This window comes from Chiloscyllium punctatum, chromosome 28 (genome assembly GCF_047496795.1).
Source record: "Chiloscyllium punctatum isolate Juve2018m chromosome 28, sChiPun1.3, whole genome shotgun sequence".
Classification (NCBI taxonomy): Eukaryota; Metazoa; Chordata; class Chondrichthyes; order Orectolobiformes; family Hemiscylliidae; genus Chiloscyllium; species Chiloscyllium punctatum.
This window is the reverse complement of record NC_092766.1, coordinates 6,529,064-6,551,509: the sequence shown is the minus strand read 5'-3', so window position 1 is coordinate 6,551,509 and position 22,446 is coordinate 6,529,064. Positions and strand designations below refer to the sequence as shown.

At 50.1% G+C, this 22,446-nt stretch overlaps 1 protein-coding gene across 1 annotated transcript in view; it reads left to right on the top strand.

Moving 5' to 3' along the window:
• Window positions 1-22,446, top strand: part of LOC140453938 (small conductance calcium-activated potassium channel protein 3-like) — a 131,428-nt gene that overhangs the window by 94,563 nt on the left and 14,419 nt on the right. Inside the window, 3 exon segments of the mRNA XM_072548799.1 lie at window positions 1,464-1,574; window positions 8,882-9,009; window positions 10,731-10,800. Coding sequence (XP_072404900.1) covers window positions 1,464-1,574; window positions 8,882-9,009; window positions 10,731-10,800 — 309 coding nt within the window.

Here is a 22,446-nt window from a genome sequence, read left to right as displayed (position 1 = left end):
TCTCTTTGCCTTTTTCTCTCTTCATTCACACTGGCTGTTTATTCCCTCTTGCTCTTTCAAACTGTCTCTCTCTTTCTCTTCCTCATCTGTCTGCCTGACTTTCTTCCTCCCCTTTTACTTTCTTTCTGTTCCTCCTTTTTCCAACAAATCTTTCACTCCCTCTCCTCTCCAATGGAATTTGTCTCCTTCCATTCATATGCATATTTTTTCTCTCCCTCTTTCTATGTCTGTTAGTTTATTTCTCTCTCCATCCTCTGTCTGTGTTTCTGTCACAATCACCTTTCTCTTTTACTCTTTCACTGCTCCCTTCCTCTCCTTCACAGATTGTCAAATCATTATCACAGAGATACCCTGGTTGGGTGTGTGTGTGTATGTAAATGTGAATTTGGACTCTGATTGGGAACCTGTTAGAGGGGCAGTGGAGATTTTGTCTTATCCCTGATGCTTGTCCTGTTTTACATCAGTGTTTACTCTCCAGGAAAACAGCTTGTTTACTTTTGAGAAGAAACATCTTGTTCAAAAATAATTTTTGTTTCTTTCTTCCTCCCTTTTTCTGGGTCCCTTCTTTTTTTCCCCATGCTTCATGCTCTGTTCTATTTTCCTCAATTTCTCTGTCTCACACTCCTTTTTTATTGCCTTTGAATCATTACTCTGTTTTCCCCTTTGTGTATCACTTGGCCCCTCCTCACCTTAATTCTACCTGTGGCTTTTCAATCTCTGTCTTCCATTTTTTTTCTCGGACTCTTTCTTCCTACTCCCTCTCCACCCATTTGATACCCTCTGCCTGTCTGCACATGTGGTTCTCTGTTTCTCTTTCTCTCCCACTAACTACCTATCTGTCTCTGATTTTCTCCCTTTCTGTCTATTTGTCACCCTCTCTGCCTGTGCCACCACTCATTTGTTTATCTGTGTATATGATTATATCTTCAATGCTTTTTTTGTTCTCTCTTTCACTCTGTCACACTCCTTCTGTCTCTGCCTGCATCTCTGTCCCTCCACCTGGTCTCTCTATCTGCCATCTCTCTATCTGTTCTCTCACCTTTCTCGTCTGCTGTCTGTGTGACTCCCTCTCTCCGTCTTTCTGTCTGTTGTCTCTCTTTTTTTATCTACTCCCTCTCCCCCTCTTTCTATTTGCTCTTTTTTTTGTCTGCTGCCTCTCTCCTTTTGTCTGCTGGGTCCCCCTCCCTTTTTGTCTGTTTATTTTCTCTCTCTCTCTCTATTTTTCTGTTTGCTGTCTCTCTCTCTCTCTCTTTCTCCCTCTTGCACTTGCATACTCTTTTTGTCTGTTGCATCACTGTCTCTTAATGTTGATTTGGGTTTGTCAATCATTATCCATTTGTCACTGTTTGTTTTGCCTCTGTATTCCTTTCTCTTTTATATCTTCTCTTTTTTCCCTCCTCTCTTTGTGTTTGCCTGCGTCTCACTCCCTCATCCCTTCCCCACCCCCCACCCCTCTCCCCAAGGGTGCAGGATGTACAGCACTGGTGGTAGCTGTCGTTGCTAGGAAACTAGAACTAACCAAAGCTGAGAAACACGTCCATAACTTCATGATGGATACACAGCTCACCAAGCGGGTAAGCAGGCTTCATTAGCCTCTGTGGATGGTTGTCATTCATCAGTATACACAGGTACTGCGGTGAATTGCTGTGGAAATCACACTCCTGGACTGGATTGCTAAATGGACCAGCAAGTTAGTGAATTGTTGGAAATGGACAAGTATTTTTCTGCCAGTGAGGTCAGAGTATTGGTTATTATTCCTCATGCCATTCTGAGTTTCAAAGTTTCAAGAACATTGTGGCGACAAGAGCACATCAAAGGCTGTGAGTTATGTGGTGAGTAACTCACCTTCTGACTTCCTAATTCCTGGGACTGGCAGCTTAATGTTCCAGGATACAAATGCTACAGGAAGAACAGAAAGGGAGGCAAAAGAGGAGGGGGAGTAGCGTTTTTGATAAGGGATAGCATTTTAGCTGTGCTGAGGGAGGATATTCCCAAAAATAGATCCAGGAAAGTTAGTTGGGAAGAACTGAGAAATAAGGAATGATCACCTTATTGGGATTGTATTATAAACCCCTTAATAGTTATTGGGAAATTGAGAAACAAACTTGTAAGGAGATCTCAGTTATCTGTAAGAAAAATAGGGTGGTTATGGTGGGGGATTTTAAGTTCCCAAGCACAGACTGACACTGCCATAGTATGGCTTAGATGGAGAGGAATTTGTTAAATATGTACAAGGCAATTTTCTGATTCAATATGTGGATGTACCTACTAGAGAAGGTGCAAAACTTGACCTATTCTTGGGAAATAAGGCAGGGTAGGTGACTGAGGTGTCAGTGTGGGAGGACTTTGGGGCCAGCAACCATAATTCTATTTAAAATAGCAATGGAAAAGGATAGACCAGATCTAAAAGTTGAAGTTCTAAATTAGAAAAAGGCCAATTTTGTTGGCATTAGGCAAGGACTTTCAAATACTGATTGGGGCAGATGTTCGCAGGTAAAGGGACAACTGGAAAATGGGACATGAGATAACGAGAGTCCAGAGACAGCATATTCCTGTCAGGGTGAAAGGGAAGGCTAGTAGGTATAGGGAATGCTGGATGACTAAAGAAATTGAGGGTTTGGTTAAGAAAAAGAAGGAAGCATATGTCAGGTATAGACAGGATAGATCGAGTGAACACTTAGAAGAGTATAAAGGCAGTAGGAGTATACTTAAGAAGGAAACCAGGAGGGCAAAAAGGCGACATGAGATAGCTTTGGCAAATATAGTTAAGGAGAATCCAAAGGGTTTGTACAAATGCATTAAGGACAAAAGGGTAACTAGGGAGAGAATAGGACCCCTTAAAGATCAGTAAGGCAGCCTTTGTGTGGAGCTGCAGAAGATGGGGGAGATAGTAACCCAGTATTTTGCATAAGTATTTACTGTGGAAAAGGACATGGAAGATATAGAATATAGGGAATTAGATAGTGACATCTTGAAAAATGTCCATATTACAGAGGAGGAAGTCTGGATGTCCTGCAATGCATAAAAGTGGATAAATCCCCAGGATCCGGGATCTTGATCAGATGGGTCAATGGGCTGAGGAGTGGCAGATGGAGTTTAATTTAGATAAATGTGAGGTGCTGCATTTTGGGAAAGCAAATCTTAGCAGGATTTACAAACTTAATGGTAAGGTCCTAGGGAGTGTTGCTGAACAAAGAAACCTTGGAGTGCAGGTTCATAGCTCCTTGAAAGTGGAGTCGCAGATAGATAGGATAGTGAAGAAGGCATTTGGTATGCTTTCCTTTATTGGTCAGAGTATTGAGTACAGGAGTTGTGAGATCATGTTGCGGCTGTACAGGACATTGGTTAGGCCACTTTTGGAATATTGCATGCAATTCTGGTCTCCTTCCTATCGCAAGGATGTTGTGAAACTTGAAAAGGTTCAGAAAAGATTTATATGGATGTTCCCAGGGTTGGAGGGTTTGAAGTATAGGGAGAGGTTGAATAGATTGGGGCTGTTTCCCTGGAGCATCGGAGGCTGAGGGCGGTGACCTTATAGAGGTTTATAAAATCATGAGGAGCATGGATAGGGTAAATAGACAAGGTTTTTTTCCTCGGTTGGGGGAGTCCAGAATTAGAGGGCAAAGGTTTAGGGTGAGAGGGGAAAGATATAAAGGAAACCTAAGGGTCAACTTTTTCATACAGAGGTGGTGCGTATGTGGAATGGGCTGTCAGAGGCTAGTACAATTGCAACATTTATAAGGCATGTGGATGAGTATATGAATAGGAAGGATTTGGAGGGAGATGGGCCGGGTGCTGGCAAGTGAGACTAGATTGGGTTTGGATATCTGGTTGGCATGGACCGAAGGGTCTGTTTCTGTGCTGTATGACTCTATGACTATGACAGTAACAAGGCATAAATCAGGAGGGTGATGGAATACTCCCTGCTTGCTTGGATGGATGCAGCTTCAACAACACTCAAGATGCTTGGCACTGTCCAGGACATAACAGCCCAGCTGATTGGCTCCACATCCACAAGTATCCACTACTACCACCTCGAAGAACAATGGCAGCAGATAAATGGGAACACCACCCCCTGCAAGTTCCCCACTGAGCCACTCACCATCCTGACTTGGAAATACTTTGCTGTTCCTTCATTGTTGATAGTTCAAACTCCTAGAACTACCTCTCTCTCCCCATGTACCTATATCCCAAGGACTGCAGCGATTCAAGAAATGCTGACCCAGCCAGTGATGCCCTGAAAAATCACTCAGCATCTCCATACTGATTTAAGGTCCTCCTTTTTATATATTTAAGATATGGCTTTTAATCATTATTTGCTAACTTTTGCTAGTCCCCTTGGACACCTCCCCAAGGGCTTGTTCTTCCCACTTGATTCTGGCTAGTGAGCTGTGGCAGGCAGTTTGACCACAGAGGGCATCACAGGCAAAGTCCCATCTTACCTCTTCTTGTACATGTTCTACAATTTGTTTAGGAATCAGGAGCAGTCTGATAGTGCCTACATTCTAACTCAACACAACCTTCACTGTGTCTGGATGATGGTCCTTCTCCGAATAGGACATGTGAAACATCTCGGAGGATTGGCCAGTTATCGGATTGAATATGTGACAATGAGAGGATTACTTCTCCTGCCCTTGAGCTGCCTTACTGCTGTCAAAACAGGATGTCTGCGAGCTGCCAGAGTGTGGGGGTGTCTGACACAAGGTCATGCTGACATGCTTGCAGCAGTGCTGTAGTTTTCCATACCTGTCCAAATCAGCTGTGTGTTAATCCTGTGGTTAGCACTGCTGCCTCACAGCGCCAGAGACCCGGGTTCAATTCCCGCCTCAGGCGACTGACTGTGTGGAGTTTGCACATTCTCCCCGTGTCTGTGTGGGTTTCCTCCGGGTGCTCCGGTTTCCTCCCAAAGTCCAAAGATGTGCAGGTCAGGTGAATTGGCCATGCTAAATTGCCCGTAGTGTTAGGTAAGGGGTAGATGTAGGGGTATGGATGGGTTGCGCTTCGGCGGGGTGGTGTGGACTTGTTGGGCCGAAGGGCCTGTTTCCACACTGTAAGTAATCTAATCTCTAATCTAATCCTGTTGGGCTGGACAGGGAGGACATGCTGGTGGTGGTGGGGTTGTAAAACAGGGGTAGCAAGATCTCACTGGTTCATTCAATTGTTCCTTGGGGTTTCTGAGGTGCGTCATCAAAGTCAAATGGTCACAGTGGGCTCAGGAATTATATCATGTGATACATACACTATTGCTCAGCCACTTTAGGCTTAAGGCCCACCCCTAAGCCTCTGTTTTCACTTTGCCAGACATCTTTTTCAAAAGAAGCAAAAATTAAGACAAAATTGCATTTATATAGCACCATTCACAACCTCACAATGCCCCAAAGCACTTCACTTTTGATGGGTTGCCACTGTAGGAATAAAAGAAATACAGGAACCAATGTGTGCGCTGCAAGCTCCCACAATCAGCAATGTGATAATAAAATAACAATACTGGACAAATGTAGACCCAACTCACAACAGTGTGGCGCTCCCTCAGCACTGACCCTCCGACAGTGCGGCGCTCCCTCAGCACTGACCCTCCGAAAGTGTGACGCTCCCTCAGCACTGACCCTCCGACAGTGCGGCACTCCCTCAGCACTGACCCTCCGACAGTGCGGCACTCCCTCAGCACTGACCTTCCGAAAGTGTGACACTCCCTCAGCACTGACCCTCCGAAAGTGTGACACTCCCTCAGCACTGACCCTCCGACAGTGCGGCACTCCCTCAGCACTGACCCTCCGAAAGTGTGACACTCCCTCAGCACTGACCCTCCGAAAGTGTGACACTCCCTCAGCACTGACCCTCCGACAGTGCGGCACTCCCTCAGCACTGACCCTCCGACAGTGTGACACTCCCTCAGCACTGACCCTCCGAAAGTGTGACACTCCCTCAGCACTGACCCTCCGACAGTGCGGCACTCCCTCAGCACTGACCCTCCGACAGTGCGGCGCTCCCTCAGCACTGACCCTCCGACAGTGTGACACTCCCTCAGCACTGACCCTCCGACAGTGCCCACTCCCTCAGCACTGACCCTCCGACAGTGCGGCGCTCCCTCAGCACTGACCCTCCGACAGTGTGACACTCCCTCAGCACTGACCCTCCGACAGTGCCCACTCCCTCAGCACTGACCCTCCAACAGTGTGGCACTCCCTCAGCACTGACCATCCGTCAGTGCCCACTCCCTAAGCACTGACCCTCCGACAGTGCCCACTCCATCAGCACTGACCCTCTGACAGTGCCCGCTCCCTCAGCACTGACCCTCCGACAGTGCGGCGCTCCCTCAGCACTGACCCTCCGACAGTGCGGCGCTCCCTCAGCACTGACCATCTGACATTTCGGTGCTGTCTGAAGACCGACCCTCCAACAGTGCGGTGCTCCCTCAGCGCTGACCATCTGACAGTGCCCACTCCCTCAGCACTGACCTTCCAACAGTGCCCACTCCCTCAGCACTGACCCTCCGACAGTGCCCACTCCCTCAGCACTGACCCTCCGACAGTGCCCACTCCCTCAGCACTGACCCTCTGACAATGCCCACTCCCTCAGCACTGACCCTCTGACAATGCAGTGCTCCCTCAGCACTGACCTTCCAACAGTGTGGTGCTTTCTCAGCACTGACCCTCCAACAGTGCGGTGCTCTCTCAGCACTGACCCTCCAACAGTGCGGCACTCCCTCAGCACTGACCTTCCGACAGCGTTTGCTCTCTCAGCATTGACCCTCTGACCATTTACACTTCCTCAGTACTGACCGTCCAACTGTACTCGCTCCCTCAGCACTCACCCTCTGACAGTGAAGCGTTCCCACAGCACTGACCCGCCGACAATGTGGCTGCACCGTGGTGAAAATGTTGATTATGTCCTAACTGAGTAGGATTTAAACACATTAAACATATTAAGGATTACATCAGTGAGAATATCTTTGATTGGGTGCCACTGTCTTTGTTAAAGTGGTACTCATGGATGTTTACACTTCTTCTTAAAAGTGTCCAATGGAGTAAAAAGCTCCAATAAAAGTATTTCGATGCAGGGATTGCCTCTGATACTGTGGTCCTGATAAGGTCCCTCTGATAAAGAAACCCTGCAGGTGTGGGTCATTCTGATAAAGATACCCTGTTGGTGAGGGTCATTCTGATAACGATACCCTGTGGGTGAGGGTCCCTCTGATAAAGATACCCTGTGGGTGAGGGTCCCTCTCATAAAGATACCCAGTTGGTGAGTGTCCCTCTGATAAAGATACCCTTCAGGTCAGGGTCCCCATTATAAAGATACCCTGTTGGCGAGGGTCCCTCTGATAGATACCCTGTTGGTGAGGGTCCCACTGATAACGATACCCTGTTGGTGAGGGTCCCTATTATAAAGATACCCTGTTGGTAAGAGTCCCTCTGATAAAGATACCCTGTTGGTGAGGGTCCCTCCGATAAAGATTCCCTGTTGGTGAGGGTCCCTATTATAAAGATACCCTGTTGGTGAGAGTCCCTCTGATAAAGATACCCTGTTGGTGAGGGTCCCTCCGATAAAGATTCCCTGTTGGTGAGGGTCCCTATTATAAAGATACCCTGTTGGTGAGGGTCCCTCTGATAATGATACCCTGTGGGTGAGAGTCCCTCTGATAAAGATACCTGTTAGTGAGGGTCCCTCTGATAAAGATACCCTGTTGGTGAGTGCCCCTCTGATAAAGATACCCTGTTGGTGAGGGTCCCTATTATAAAGATACCCTGTTGGTGAGGGTCCCCATTATAAAGATACCCTGTTGGTGAGGGTCATTCTGATAAAGATACCCTGTTGGTGAGGGTCATTCTGATAAAGATACCCTGTTGGTGAGGGTCCCTATTATAAAGATACCCTGTTGGTGAGGGTCCCCATTATAAAGATACCCTGTTGGTGAGGGTCCCTGTGATAAAGATACCCTGTTGGTGAGAGTCCCTCTGATAAAGGTATCCTGTTGGTGAGTGTCCCTCTGATAACGATATCCTGTTGGTGAGGGTCCCCATTATAAAGATACCCTGTTGGTGAGGGTCCCTGTGATAAAGATACCCTGTTGGTGAGGGTCCCTGTTATAAAGATACCCTGTTGGTGAGTGCCCCTCTGATAAAGATACCCTGTTGGTGAGGGTCCCTGTGATAAAGATACCCTGTTGGTGAGGGTCCCTGTTATAAAGATACCCTGTTGGTGAGGGTCCCTGTTATAAAGATACCCTGTTGGTGAGGGTCCCTGTGATAAAGGTATCCTGTTGGTGAGTGTCCCTCTGATAAAGATACCCTGTTGGTGAGGGTCCCTGTGATAACGATACCCTGTTGGTGAGACTTCCTCAGCTAAAATGGTCCTGATGGTGTTACTTCCTCTGATAAAGAGGTTCCCAATAGTGAGACTCATTCTGATAAAGGGGTCTTGGTGGTGCATATTCCACCTTTAAATGGATCCAAATTGTAAGATTCTCTCTGACAATGGGATCTCTGAGGGTATTACTCCCTCTGAGAATGAGGTTTCTGATGGTGAGACACTCTCTTATAAAGGGATCCTGATTATAAGACTCCTCCCTTTGGAGAGATCCCATTGGGTACACATCTTTGATGAAAGAGCCCTTATGGAGAGAATCACCCCAATAAAGAATTACCAATGCTAAGATTCCCATTTTGAGAATGTTACAGTCTTGAGCCATTCTCTGATAAAAGTGACTTGTGGTGAGCCTCTCTCTTTGACAAGGGCCCAAATGAACTGTATTCTTTGAGAGGGGTCCCAGTAATGACTGAGTAATATTGAGACCATCCTATTTGAAAGGGTCTGGATGATATGACTTTCAATTGCTTGCTCCACCATTCTCTAACCTGCTATTCTTCTACCTCACCAGATAAAAAATGCAGCAGCCAATGTTTTACGGGAGACCTGGCTGATCTACAAACACACAAAACTGCTCAAAAAGATCGACCATGCGAAAGTGAGGAAGCACCAGAGGAAGTTCCTGCAGGCTATCCATCAGTGAGTTCATAGGAAGGGCTGTGACATCAAGATCCTGCACTCAGAGGACCAGTAAACAGGACCATAGGCAATACCTGGGAGTGAGTCACAGGCTGCAATCTAATTGAGGGGTTCGGAGGTGGGGTTTATATATAGAATAACGGATATCTGGGATTGAGTTACAGACTGGAATCTAATCGAGGGGTCAGGGTGGTTTATATATATATATAGAATAATAGATAGCTGGGGAGTGAGTTACAGACTGGAATCTAACCAAGAGGTTCAGGGTGGTTTATATATAGAATAACAGATACCCAGGAGTGAGTTGCAGACCAGAATCTAATTGAGGGATTATGGGGCTTTATGTACACAGAATGAAAAGAAACCCCAGGAGTGAGTTACACTCTGGAATCTAATCAAGGAGTTCGGGAGGGTTTATGTTTAGAATAATAGATACCCAAGTGTGAGTAAGAGACTGGATTCTAATCGAGGGGCTCGGGGTGGTTTATATATAGAATAACAGATACTGGGAGTGAGTTACAGACTGGAATCTATTCGAGGTGTTGGTAGAGTTGGGTTATATATAGAATAGCAGATACCTGGGAGTAAATTGCAGACTAAAATCTAATTGAAGGGTTCAGGTGATTATATATAGAATAATAGTTATCCAGGAGTGAGCTACAGACTGGAATCAAATTGAGGGGTTCAAGTAGTATATATAATAACAGATACCTGGGAATAGGTTACGGGCTTGAATCTGATGAAGGGGTTTATATATAGAGTAATTGCTACCGGGAGTGAAGTACAGACTGAAATCTAATTGAGTGGTTTGGGTGGTTACAGTTCCTTTTTCTGGTTGCTAGCCAGTTACTGTTGCTAGCGAGCATGTGTTGGATGAGGACAGGATCTGACTTAGCTGTGATGTTACCTATGTAAAACATTCACTGTCTTGACTCAGCAGGAGTCTGTGTCTTTGGAGAGGCAGAGATAAACGTTAGTGTATTGCTGTTCAGGCACTGTGATAAAATGCTTGTTATAATTGGTTGAAAAGTAGGTTGGCCAAACAGCACCATTGAGTGGTAGGTGGCATACTGACACCCAGAAAGTTACCTATCTTCGTCACGATGCTGTAGGGGAGGAGCTGCAAGCTGGGCTGACAGTACAGCCATAATCCTGCGCAATATTGTTGAACTTTGAGTAGTGTATTGGTCATGGGGCAAATGCATGGAAGATTCATCAGCAGAGATAAATCATGGGGACAATGATGGCTTGTATTCCATGGAGTATAGAAATTTAGGAGTGATTTTATTGAAGTGTTTAAAATCATTAAGGGAAACTGCATCCTTTTTGTGGAAGAATTCAGGAATTCAGTGTTGGGAGGTTCAAAGATATTGTTCCTTGTGATGTTCCTTACAAAGCACACTGGAAATTGGGAATTGTCTTTCACAGGAGACTGTAGATATTGGGGATCAATTGACTGGTGTGACTGAGGTCAGTAGGTCTTTGCTGGGTAAGGGTGTGAAGGTCCATAGAGCCAGTGTATGAAATCGTTTTGTAGAGCAGAATGAAAGGGCTGAGTGGCCTCCATCCATTCACTGTTTCTTCTTTTATCACTGTTTGGTATTCTATACCCTGTCCTTTCCAAAGATAATTGATTGGTAGAGACACAAGGTTTTAGTGAGAGTGGTCGCACTTTGTATTCAGCCATTGTGAGGATCTGTATTTTTCTGGTTATTCCACAGGCTTCGCAATGTGAAGATGGAGCAGAGGAAACTCAATGACCAGGCCAATACTCTGGTTGACCTCTCAAAGGTAATACCAACGGGAAAAATTCAAACTTCTGAGGAGGGCAGGATGGCTCACAATCCTTCAGCCCCATCTTTAATCACTCTATTATAATTTTTCGTTGCTGACTCTGTGCCTTGTTGGTAATTAAAGTACTGAGCCATTCAGAGAAGTAAGATGCCAGGTTCCATTCCTGGTGTGAGCTGAGACAAGTGCCCGTGAGTTTAGCCTAGGGTAAATCCAGTGAATGCCAACCACTCCTTCCCTTCCCTCCACCAAACCGTGCATCGGCTGAGTATGGATTTGAAGATTGATTGCTGATAGTTAATAGCTGACTGCCCTCACAAGTGAAGAGGGTCCTCGGGGCTGTAGCCAGGCTTGTGGTGTGATTGGGGGTTGTATCTTTAAGACAGATGAATAACAGGCACTGCAGGCATAGAAACACGGTTGAGACAAAAATCACCAGCAACTTAATGCTGTCAGGTGATTTGGATACAGGCATAATGAGAGGATTATTCTGAACCTGCATTGTGGCATTATATGGGAGTTAAGAACATGCTTTAAATTATTAGAGGATTATATCCATGTGGCAAGAATGTCTCTGCTTGTGCTTGTTTAATCCCACCTGCTGTTCCATTTCATTTCATTTACTGGCCTGTCATTTTCTTTCACCTCTGCTCCCCACCCCTCCCCGACTGTGGCTATGGTAACAAGCAGCTTTTTATTCCAATTGCAGATCTTTATTGAATTCAATTAGAAATCCTTTAACACCAGGAGTGGCAAACTATACACCTCTACTCAAAACGTATGACATGATGTTTTGAGTGAAATACTAACAGGAGAGCTGTTGAGGTGCAGTGCTCATGTCCCCACCTCTGAGAGCCAGGCAGCCTGGGTTCAAATCTCACCTGCTTCAGAGGGTGTGTAAGAACATCCCTGAATGAGAAATAGCTGAAATGTTGGCGCAAGTAAAGCTAGTAGCACCAGTAAATCTGGTCTTCCCTTCAGGGTTTAATTCCTGTTAGGTACAGCTGGTGTCTTTTGTGTTCTTATCCTTTTGAGGTGGAGTATTTCAGGGAACTTTACTAACCCAGGCCTGTAGGTCAGTGGGCAGCATTCTTGGCTGTGTGTCCCTATACACCTCCATCCGCCATCACGAAGGCCTCAAAGCCCTCCGCTTCTTCCTTTCCCACCGTACCCTTCCACCGACACCCTCCTTCGACTGACTGAACTGGTCCTGACTCTGAACAACTTCTCTTTCCAATCCTCCCACTTCCTCCAAACCAAAGGAGTAGCCATGGGCACCCGCATGGGCCCCAGCTATGCCTGCCTCTCCGTAGGATATGTGGAACAGTCCATCTTCTGCAGCTACACTGGCACCACCCCCCACCTTTTCCTCCGCTACATCGATGACTGTATCGGCGCTGCCTCATGCTCCCACGAGGAGGTTGAACAGTTCATCCACTTTACTAACACCTTCCACCCCGACCTCAAATTACCTGGACTGTCTCAGACTCCTCCCTCCCCTTCCTAGACCTCTCCATTTCTATCTCGGGCGACCGACTCAACACGGACATTTACTATAAGCCGACCTTTACCTAGATTACACCTCCTCCCACCCTGCCCCCTGTAAAAATGCCATCCCATGTTCCCAATTCCTTCGCCTCCGCTGGATCTGCTCCCAGGAGGACCAATTCCAATACCAAACAACCCAGATGGTCTCCTTCTTCAAAACCCACAATTTCCCCTCAGACGTGGTTGACGATGCTCTCCACCGCATCTCCTCCACTTCCCGCTCCTCCGCCCTTGAACCCCGTCCCTCCAATCGCCACCAGGACAGAACCCCACTGGTCCTCACCTACCACCCCACCAACCTCCAGATACATCGTATCATCCTTCGTCATTTCTGCCACCTCCAAACAGACCCCACCACCAAGAATATATTTCCCTCCCCTCCCCTATCAGCGTTCCGGAAAGACCACTCCCTCCGTGACTCCCTCGTTAGGTCCACACCCCCCACCAACCCAACCTCCACTCCCAGCACCTTACCCTGCAAACTCAAGAAATGCAAAACTTGCGCCCACACCTCCCCCCTTACTTCCCTCCAAGGCCCCAAGGGATCCTTCCATATCCGTCACAAATTCACCTGCACCTCCACACACATCATTTACTGCATCCGCTGCACCCGATGTGGCCTCCTCTATATTGGGGAGACAGGCCACGTACTTGCGGAATGTTTCAGAGAACACCTCTGGGACACCCGGACCAACCAACCCAACCACCCCGTGGCTGAACACTTTAACTCCCCCTCCCACTCCGCCAAGGACATGCAGGTCCTTGGCCTCCTCCATCGCCAGACCATGGCAACATGACGCCTGGAGGAAGAGCGTCTCATCTTCCGCCTAGGAACCCTCCAACCACAAGGGATGAATACAGATTTCTCTAGTTTCCTCATTTCCCCACTCCCCACCTTGTCTCAGTCCCAACCCTCGAACTCAGCACCGCCTTCTTGACCTGCAACCTTCTTCCCGATCTCTCCGCCCCCACCCCCTCTCTAGCCTATCACCCTCACCTTAACATCCTTCCACCTATTGCATTCCCAAGTCCCTCCTCCCTACCTTTTATCTTAGCCTGCTTGGCACAGACTCCTCATTCCTGAAGAAGGGCTTATGCCCGAAACGTCGATTCTCCTGCTCTTTGGATGCTGCCTGACCTGCTGCACTTTTCCAGCAACACATTTTTCAGCTGTGTGTCACAACGTTTAAGTCCCACTCAAGAAAACCCAGTGAGGCTGGGGGTTGAGACACACATTGAGGGCAATTAGTCGACTGACATGAATAGTTTGAGGAGGTGGAAATGCGATGATAAACTGAGTTACACACGGGGCTGATAGTAAAGTGAAACATGCCACAGAGGGCTGATGAGAGAGTCGATCACACACAGAGAACCACCTGGAGAGTGGGACACAAACAGGGCCGATGGTGGAGTGAGACCCGTATGGGGACACCAGTGATAGAGGGAGACATGCATGGGGGTGCCAGTGGTAGAGTGAGACATGCATGGGGGTCAGTGGTAGAGTGAGGCATGCATGGGGGGGTCCATTGGTACAGTGATACAGACATGGTGTGTCAGTGGTAGTGTGAGACACACATGGAGTGTCAGTGGTAGAGTGAGACACACAGGGAGTGCCAGTGGTAGTGTGAGACACACATGGAGTGTCAGTGGTAGAGTGAGACACACAGGGAGTGCCAGTGGTAGAGTGAGACACACATGGAGTGTCAGTGGTAGAGTGAGACACACAGGGAGTGCCAGTGGTAGTGTGAGACACACATGGAGTACCAGTGGTAGAGTGAGACACACAGGGAGTGCCAGTGGTAGTGTGAGACACACATGGAGTACCAGTGGTAGAGTGAGACACACAGGGAGTGCCAGTGGTAGAGTGAAACACACATGGAGTGTCAGTGGTAGAGTGAGACACACAGGGAGTGCCAGTGGTAGTGTGAGACACACATGGAGTACCAGTGGGAGAGTGAGACACACAGGGAGTGCCAGTGGTAGTGTGAGACACACATGGAGTGTCAGTGGTAGAGTGAGACACACAGGGAGTGCCAGTGGTAGTGTGAGACACACATGGAGTACCAGTGGTAGAGTGAGACACACAGGGAGTGCCAGTGGTAGAGTGAGACACACATGGAGTGTCAGTGGTAGAGTGAGACACACAGGGAGTGCCAGTGGTAGAGTGAGACACACAGGGAGTGCCAGTGGTAGTGTGAGACACACATGGAGTGTCAGTGGTAGAGTGAGACACACAGGGTGTGTCAGTGGTAGAGTAAGACACACATGGAGTGTCAGTGGTAGAGTGAGACACACAGGGAGTGTCAGTGGTAGAGTAAGACACACATGGAGTGCCAGTGGTAGAGTGAGACACACATGGAGTGTCAGTGGTAGAGTGAGACACACAGGGAGTGCCAGTGGTAGAGTAAGACACACATGGAGTGTCAGTGGTAGAGTGAGACACACATGGAGTGTCAGTGGTAGAGTGAGACACACAGGGAGTGCCAGTGGTAGAGTAAGACACACAGGGAGTGCCAGTGGTAGAGTAAGACACACATGGAGTGCCAGTGGTAGTGTGAGACACACATGGAGTGTCAGTGGTAGAGTGAGACACACAGGGAGTGTCAGTGGTAGAGTGAGACACGCATGGAGTGTCAGTGGCAGAGTGAGACACACATGGAGTGCCAGTGGTAAAGTAAGACACGCATGGCGTGTCAGTGGTAGAGTAAAACACATATGGAAAGTCAGTGGTAGAGTGAGACACACATGGAGAGTCAGTGGTAGAGTGAGACACACATGGAGTGCCAGTGGTAGAGTGAGACACACATGGAGTGCCAGTGGTAAAGTAAGACACGCATGGCGTGTCAGTGGTAGAGTAAAACACATATGGAAAGTCAGTGGTAGAGTGAGACACACATGGAGAGTCAGTGGTAGAGTGAGACACACATGGAGTGACAGTGGTAGAGTGAGATATGCATGGAGTGCCAGTGGTAGAGTGAGACACACATGGAGGGCAATGTTAGAGTGAGACACGCATGGAGGGCAATGGTAGAGTGAGACATGCATGGAGTGTCAGTGGTAGAGTGAGACACGCATGGGGGTGCCAGTGGTAAAGTGAGATATGCATAGAGTGAAAGTGGTAGAGTGAGAGAGGCATGGGGTGTCCATTGGTACAGTGGTACAGACATGTCGTGTCAGTGGTAGAGTAAGACACACATGGAGTGCCAGTGGTAGAGTAAGACACGCATGGGGGTGCCAGTGGTAGGGTGAGACAAATGGAGGTCAGTGGTAGAGTGAGACACACATGGAGTGTCAGTGGTAGAATGAGACACATATGGAGTGCCAGTGGTAGAGTGAGACACGCATGGAGTGTCAGTGGTAGAGTGAGATACGCATGGAGTGCCAGTGGTAGAGTGAGACACGCATGGAAGGCAATGGTAGAGTGAGACACGCATGGAGGGCAATGGTAGAGTGAGATACGCATGGAGTGTCAGTGGTAGAGTGAGACACGCATGGAGTGTCAGTGGTAGAGTGAGACACGCATGGAAGGCAATGGTAGAGTGAGACACGCATGGAGGGCAATGGTAGAGTGAGATACGCATGGAGGGCAATGGTAGAGTGAGATACGCATGGAGTGTCAGTGGTAGAGTGAGACACGCATGGAGTGTCAGTGGTAGAGTGAGACACGCATGGAGGGCAATGGTAGAGTGAGACACGCATGGAGGGCAATGGTAGAGTGAGACACGCATGGAGTGTCAGTGGTAGAGTGAGACACGCATGGAAGGCAATGGTAGAGTGAGACACGCATGGAGTGCCAGTGGTAGAGTGAGACACGCATGGAGGCCAATGATAGAATGAGACACACATGGAGTGCCAGTGGTAGAGTAAGACACACATGGAGTGCCAATGGTATAGTGAGACACGCATGGAGGGCAATGGTAGAGTGAGACACGCATGGAGTGTCAGTGGTAGAGTGAGATACGCATGGAGTATCAGTGGTAGAGTGAGACACGCATGGAGTGCCAGTGGTAGAGTGAGACAAACACGGAGTGCCAGTGATAGAGAGAGAGACACGCATGGAGTGTCAGTGATAGAGTGAGACACACATGGAGAGTTAGTGGTAGAGTGAAACACGCGTGGAGGGCAATGGTAGAGTGAGACAGACATGGAATGCCAGTGATAGAGTGAGACATGCATGGTGGGGGGCTAGGGGTAGAGTGAGACATGCATGGGGGGGCCAGGGGTAGAGTGAGACACGCATTGGCGGGGGGCCGGTTGTTCAGTGAGTCACGCATGGGGGGCAGTGGTTCAGTGAGACATGCATGGAGGGCAATGGTGGCGTGAGATATGCATGGAGGGCAATGGTGGCTTGAGATATGCATGGAGGGCAATGGTGGCATGAGAACCACATGGCATACCAGTGGTAGATGAGACATGCATTTGGAGGGATAATGGTTCAGTGACACACACATGGAGTGCCAGTGGTAGAGTGAGACACATGGGAAGTGACCAGTGGTACAGTGAGACACATGGGAGGTGAGCAGTGGTACAGTGAGACATGGGAAGTGAGCATTGGTACAGTGAGACACAAGGGGGTCAGCAGTGCCACAGTGAGACACGTGGGGAGTGAGGGGCGAGGAGCGTTTCAGTAAGACACATTGGGGGGTGGGGAGTGGTACAGTGAGACATGGGAAGTGAGCAGTGGTACAGTGAGACACATGGAGGGTGAGCAGTGGTACAGTGAGACACATGGGGGGGTGAGCAGCCGTACAGTGAGACACATGGGCGGGTGAGCTGTGGTGCAGTGATACACATGGGTGAGCAATGGTACAGTGAGACACATGGGGGGGGTGACCAGTGGTACATTGAGACACATGGGGGTGTGTGAGCAGTGGTACAGTGAGACACATGGGGGTGTGAGTAGTGGTGCAGTGAGACACATGGGGGGTGAGCAGTGGTACAGTGAGACACATGGGGGGGGTGAGCAGTGGTACAGTGAGACACATGGAGTGTGAGCATTGGTACAGTGAGACACATGGGGATGAGCAGCGGTACAGTGAGACACATGGGAAGTGAGCAGTTGTCCAGTGAGACACATGGGGGGGCTGAGGAGTGGTACAGTGAGACACATGGGGGGTGAAGAATGGTACAATGAGATACATGGGGTGTGAGGAGTGGTACAGTGAGACATTGGAAGTGAGCTGTGGTACAGTGAGACATGTGGGGGGGTAAGCAGTGGTACAGTGAGACATGTGGGGGGTAAGCAGTGGTACAGTGAGACATGTGGGGGGTGAGCAGTGGTACAGTGAGATACGTAGGAGGTGAGGAATGGTACAGTGAGACACGGGGGGGTGAGCAGTGGTATAGTGAGATACGTAGGGGGTGAGGAGTGGTACAGTAAGACACATTGGGGGGTGAGGAGTGAGACAGTGAGACACATGGGGGGGTGAGCAGCGGTACAGTGAGACACATGGGAAGTGAGTAGTTGTACAGTGAGACACATGGGGGGCTGAGGAGTGGTACAGTGAGACACACGGGGCATAAGCAGTGGTACAGTGAGACACATGGGGTGAGCAGCGGTATAGTCAGACACATGGGGTGTGAGCAGTGGTACAGTGAGACACATGGGGGCTGAGCAATGGTACAGTGAGACACATGGGGAGGTGAGCAGTGGTACAGTGAGACACATGGGGGGCTGAGCAATGGTACAGTGAGACACATGGGCGGGTGAGCAGTGGTACAGTGAGACACATGGGGGCTGAGCAATGGTACAGTGAGACACATGGGGAGGTGAGCAGTGGTACAGTGAGACACATCGGGAGTGAACAGTGGTACAGTGAGACACATGGGGGGAGAGCAGTGGTACAGTGAGACACATGGTGGGGAGAGCAGTGGTACAGTGAGACACATGGTGGGGAGAGCAGTGGTACAGTGAGACACATGGGCGGGTGAGCAGTGGTACAGTGAGACACATTGGGGGTGAGCAGTGGTACAGTGAGACACATGGGGGGGTGAGCAGTGGTACAGTGAGACACATGGGCGGGTCAGCAGTGGTACAGTGAAACACATGGAGGGTGAGCAGTGGTACAGTGAGACACATGGGGGGGGTGTGCATTGGTACAGTGAGACACATGGGGGGGTGAGCAGTGGTACAGTGTGACACATGGGGGGGTGAGCAGTGGTACAGTGAGACACATGGGCGGGTCAGCAGTGGTACAGTGAAACACATGGAGGGTGAGCAGTGGTACAGTGAGACACATGGTGGGGTGAGCAGTGGTACAGTGAGATACATGGGGGGGTGAGCAGTGGTACAGTGAGACAGATGGAGGGTGAACAGTGGTACAGTGAGACACATGAAGGGTGAGCAGTGGAACAGTGAGACACATGAGGGTCAGCAGTGGTATAGTGACCCACATGGGGGGGTGAGCAGTGGTACAGTGAGATACATGGGGGGGTGAGCAGTGGTACAGTGAGACAGATGGAGGGGTGAGCAGTGGTACAGTGAGACACATGGGGGGTGAGCAGTGGTACAGTGAGACACATGGGGGGGTGAGCAGTGGTTCAGTGAGACACATGAGGGTCAGCACTGGTACAGTGAGACACATGGGAGGGTGAGCAGTGGTACAGTGAGGCACATGGGGGGTGAGCAGTGGTACAGTGACACACATGGAGGGGTGAGCAGCAGTACAGTGAGACACATGGGGGGGTGAGCAGTGGTACAGTGAGACAAATGGGGGTGAACAGTGGTACAGTGAGACACATGGAGGGGTGTGCAGTGGCACAGTGAGACACATGGGGATGAGCAGTGGTACAGTGAGACACATGGATGGGGTGAGCAGTGGCACAGTGAGACACATGGGGATGAGCAGTGGTACAGTGAGACAGATGGGGGGGTGAGCAGAGGTACAGTGAGACACATGGGGGGGTGAGCAGTGGTACAGTGAGACAGATGGAGGGGTGAGCAGAGGTACAGTGAGACACATGGGGGGGTGAGCAGTGGTACAGTGAGATACATGAAGGGGTGAGCAGTGGTACAGTGAGACACATGGTGGGGTGAGCAGTTGTACAGTGAAACACATGGGGGGTGAGCAGTGGTACAGTGAGATACATGAAGGGGTGAGCAGTGGTACAGTGAGACACATGGGGGGGTGAGCAGTGGTACAGTGAGACACATGGGGGGGGTGATCAGTGGTACAGTGAGATACATGGAGGGGTGAGCAGTGGTACATTGAGACACATGGGGGGGGTGAGCAGTGGTACAGTGAGATGCATGGGGGGTGTGAGCAGTGGTACACTGAGACACATGGGGGGGGGGTGATCAGTGGTACAGTGAGATACATGGAGGGGTGAGCAGTGGTACATTGAGACACATGGGGGGGGTGAGCAGTGGTACAGTGAGATGCATGGGGAGTGTGAGCAGTGGTACACTGAGACACATGGGGGGGGTGAGCAGTGGTACAGTGAGATACATGGGGGGGTGAGCGGTGGTACAGTGAGACAGATGGAGGGTGAACAGTGGTACAGTGAGACACATGGGGGTGAGCAGTGGTACAGTGAGACACATGGGGGGTGAGCAGTGGTACAGTGAGACAGATGGAGGGTGAACAGTGGTACAGTGAGACACATGGGGGGGTGGACAGTGGTACAGTGAGACACATGGGGGGTGAGCAGTGGTACAGTGAGACACATGGGGGGTGAGCAGTGGTACAGTGAGACACATGGAGGGGTGAGCAGTGGTACAGTGAGACACATGGGGGGGTGAGCAGTGGTACAGTGAGACACATGGGGGGTGAGCAGTGGTACAGTGAGACACATGGGGGGGTGAGCAGTGGTACAGTGAGACACATGGGGGGTGAGCAGTGGTACAGTGAGACACATGGAGGGGTGAGCAGTGGTACAGTGAGACACATGGTGGGGAGAGCAGTGGTACAGTGAGACACATGGGGGGGTGAGCAGTGGTACAGTGAGACACATGGTGGGGTGAGCAGTGGTACAGTGAGACACATGGGGGGGTGAGCAGTGGTACAGTGAGACACATGGAGGGGTGAGCAGTGGTACACTGAGACACATGGTGGGGTGAGCAGTGGTACAGTGAGACACATGGTGGGGTGAGCAGTGGTACAGTGAGACAGATGGAGGGTGAACAGTGGTACAGTGAGACACATGGGGGGGTGGACAGTGGTACAGTGAGACACATGGGGGGGTGGACAGTGGTACAGTGAGACACATGGAGGGGTGAGCAGTGGTACAGTGAGACACATGGTGGGGTGAGCAGTGGTACAGTGAGACAGATGGAGGGTGAACAGTGGTACAGTGAGACACATGGGGGGGTGGACAGTGGTACAGTGAGACACATGGGGGGGTGAGCAGTGGTACAGTGAGACACATGGGGGGGTGGACAGTGGTACAGTGAGACACATGGGGGGTGAGCAGTGGTACAGTGAGACACATGGGGGGTGAGCAGTGGTACAGTGAGACACATGGAGGGGTGAGCAGTGGTACAGTGAGACACATGGGGGGGTGAGCAGTGGTACAGTGAGACACATGGGGGGGTGGACAGTGGTACAGTGAGACACATGGGGGGTGAGCAGTGGTACAGTGAGACACATGGGGGGTGAGCAGTGGTACAGTGAGACACATGGAGGGGTGAGCAGTGGTACAGTGAGACACATGGTGGGGAGAGCAGTGGTACAGTGAGACACATGGGGGGGTGAGCAGTGGTAGAGTGAGACACATGGTGGGGTGAGCAGTGGTACAGTGAGACACATGGGGGGGTGAGCAGTGGTACAGTGAGACACATGGAGGGGTGAGCAGTGGTACAGTGAGACACATGGTGGGGTGAGCAGTGGTACAGTGAGACACATGGGGTGAGCAGCGGTATAGTCAGACACATGGGGTGTGAGCAGTGGTACAGTGAGACACATGGGGGCTGAGCAATGGTACAGTGAGACACATGGGGAGGTGAGCAGTGGTACAGTGAGACACATGGGGGGCTGAGCAATGGTACAGTGAGACACATGGGCGGGTGAGCAGTGGTACAGTGAGACACATGGGGGCTGAGCAATGGTACAGTGAGACACATGGGGAGGTGAGCAGTGGTACAGTGAGACACATCGGGAGTGAACAGTGGTACAGTGAGACACATGGGGGGAGAGCAGTGGTACAGTGAGACACATGGTGGGGAGAGCAGTGGTACAGTGAGACACATGGTGGGGAGAGCAGTGGTACAGTGAGACACATGGGCGGGTGAGCAGTGGTACAGTGAGACACATTGGGGGTGAGCAGTGGTACAGTGAGACACATGGGGGGGTGAGCAGTGGTACAGTGAGACACATGGGCGGGTCAGCAGTGGTACAGTGAAACACATGGAGGGTGAGCAGTGGTACAGTGAGACACATGGGGGGGGTGTGCATTGGTACAGTGAGACACATGGGGGGGTGAGCAGTGGTACAGTGTGACACATGGGGGGGTGAGCAGTGGTACAGTGAGACACATGGGCGGGTCAGCAGTGGTACAGTGAAACACATGGAGGGTGAGCAGTGGTACAGTGAGACACATGGTGGGGTGAGCAGTGGTACAGTGAGATACATGGGGGGGTGAGCAGTGGTACAGTGAGACAGATGGAGGGTGAACAGTGGTACAGTGAGACACATGAAGGGTGAGCAGTGGAACAGTGAGACACATGAGGGTCAGCAGTGGTATAGTGACCCACATGGGGGGGTGAGCAGTGGTACAGTGAGATACATGGGGGGGTGAGCAGTGGTACAGTGAGACAGATGGAGGGGTGAGCAGTGGTACAGTGAGACACATGGGGGGTGAGCAGTGGTACAGTGAGACACATGGGGGGGTGAGCAGTGGTTCAGTGAGACACATGAGGGTCAGCACTGGTACAGTGAGACACATGGGAGGGTGAGCAGTGGTACAGTGAGGCACATGGGGGGTGAGCAGTGGTACAGTGACACACATGGAGGGGTGAGCAGCAGTACAGTGAGACACATGGGGGGGTGAGCAGTGGTACAGTGAGACAAATGGGGGTGAACAGTGGTACAGTGAGACACATGGAGGGGTGTGCAGTGGCACAGTGAGACACATGGGGATGAGCAGTGGTACAGTGAGACA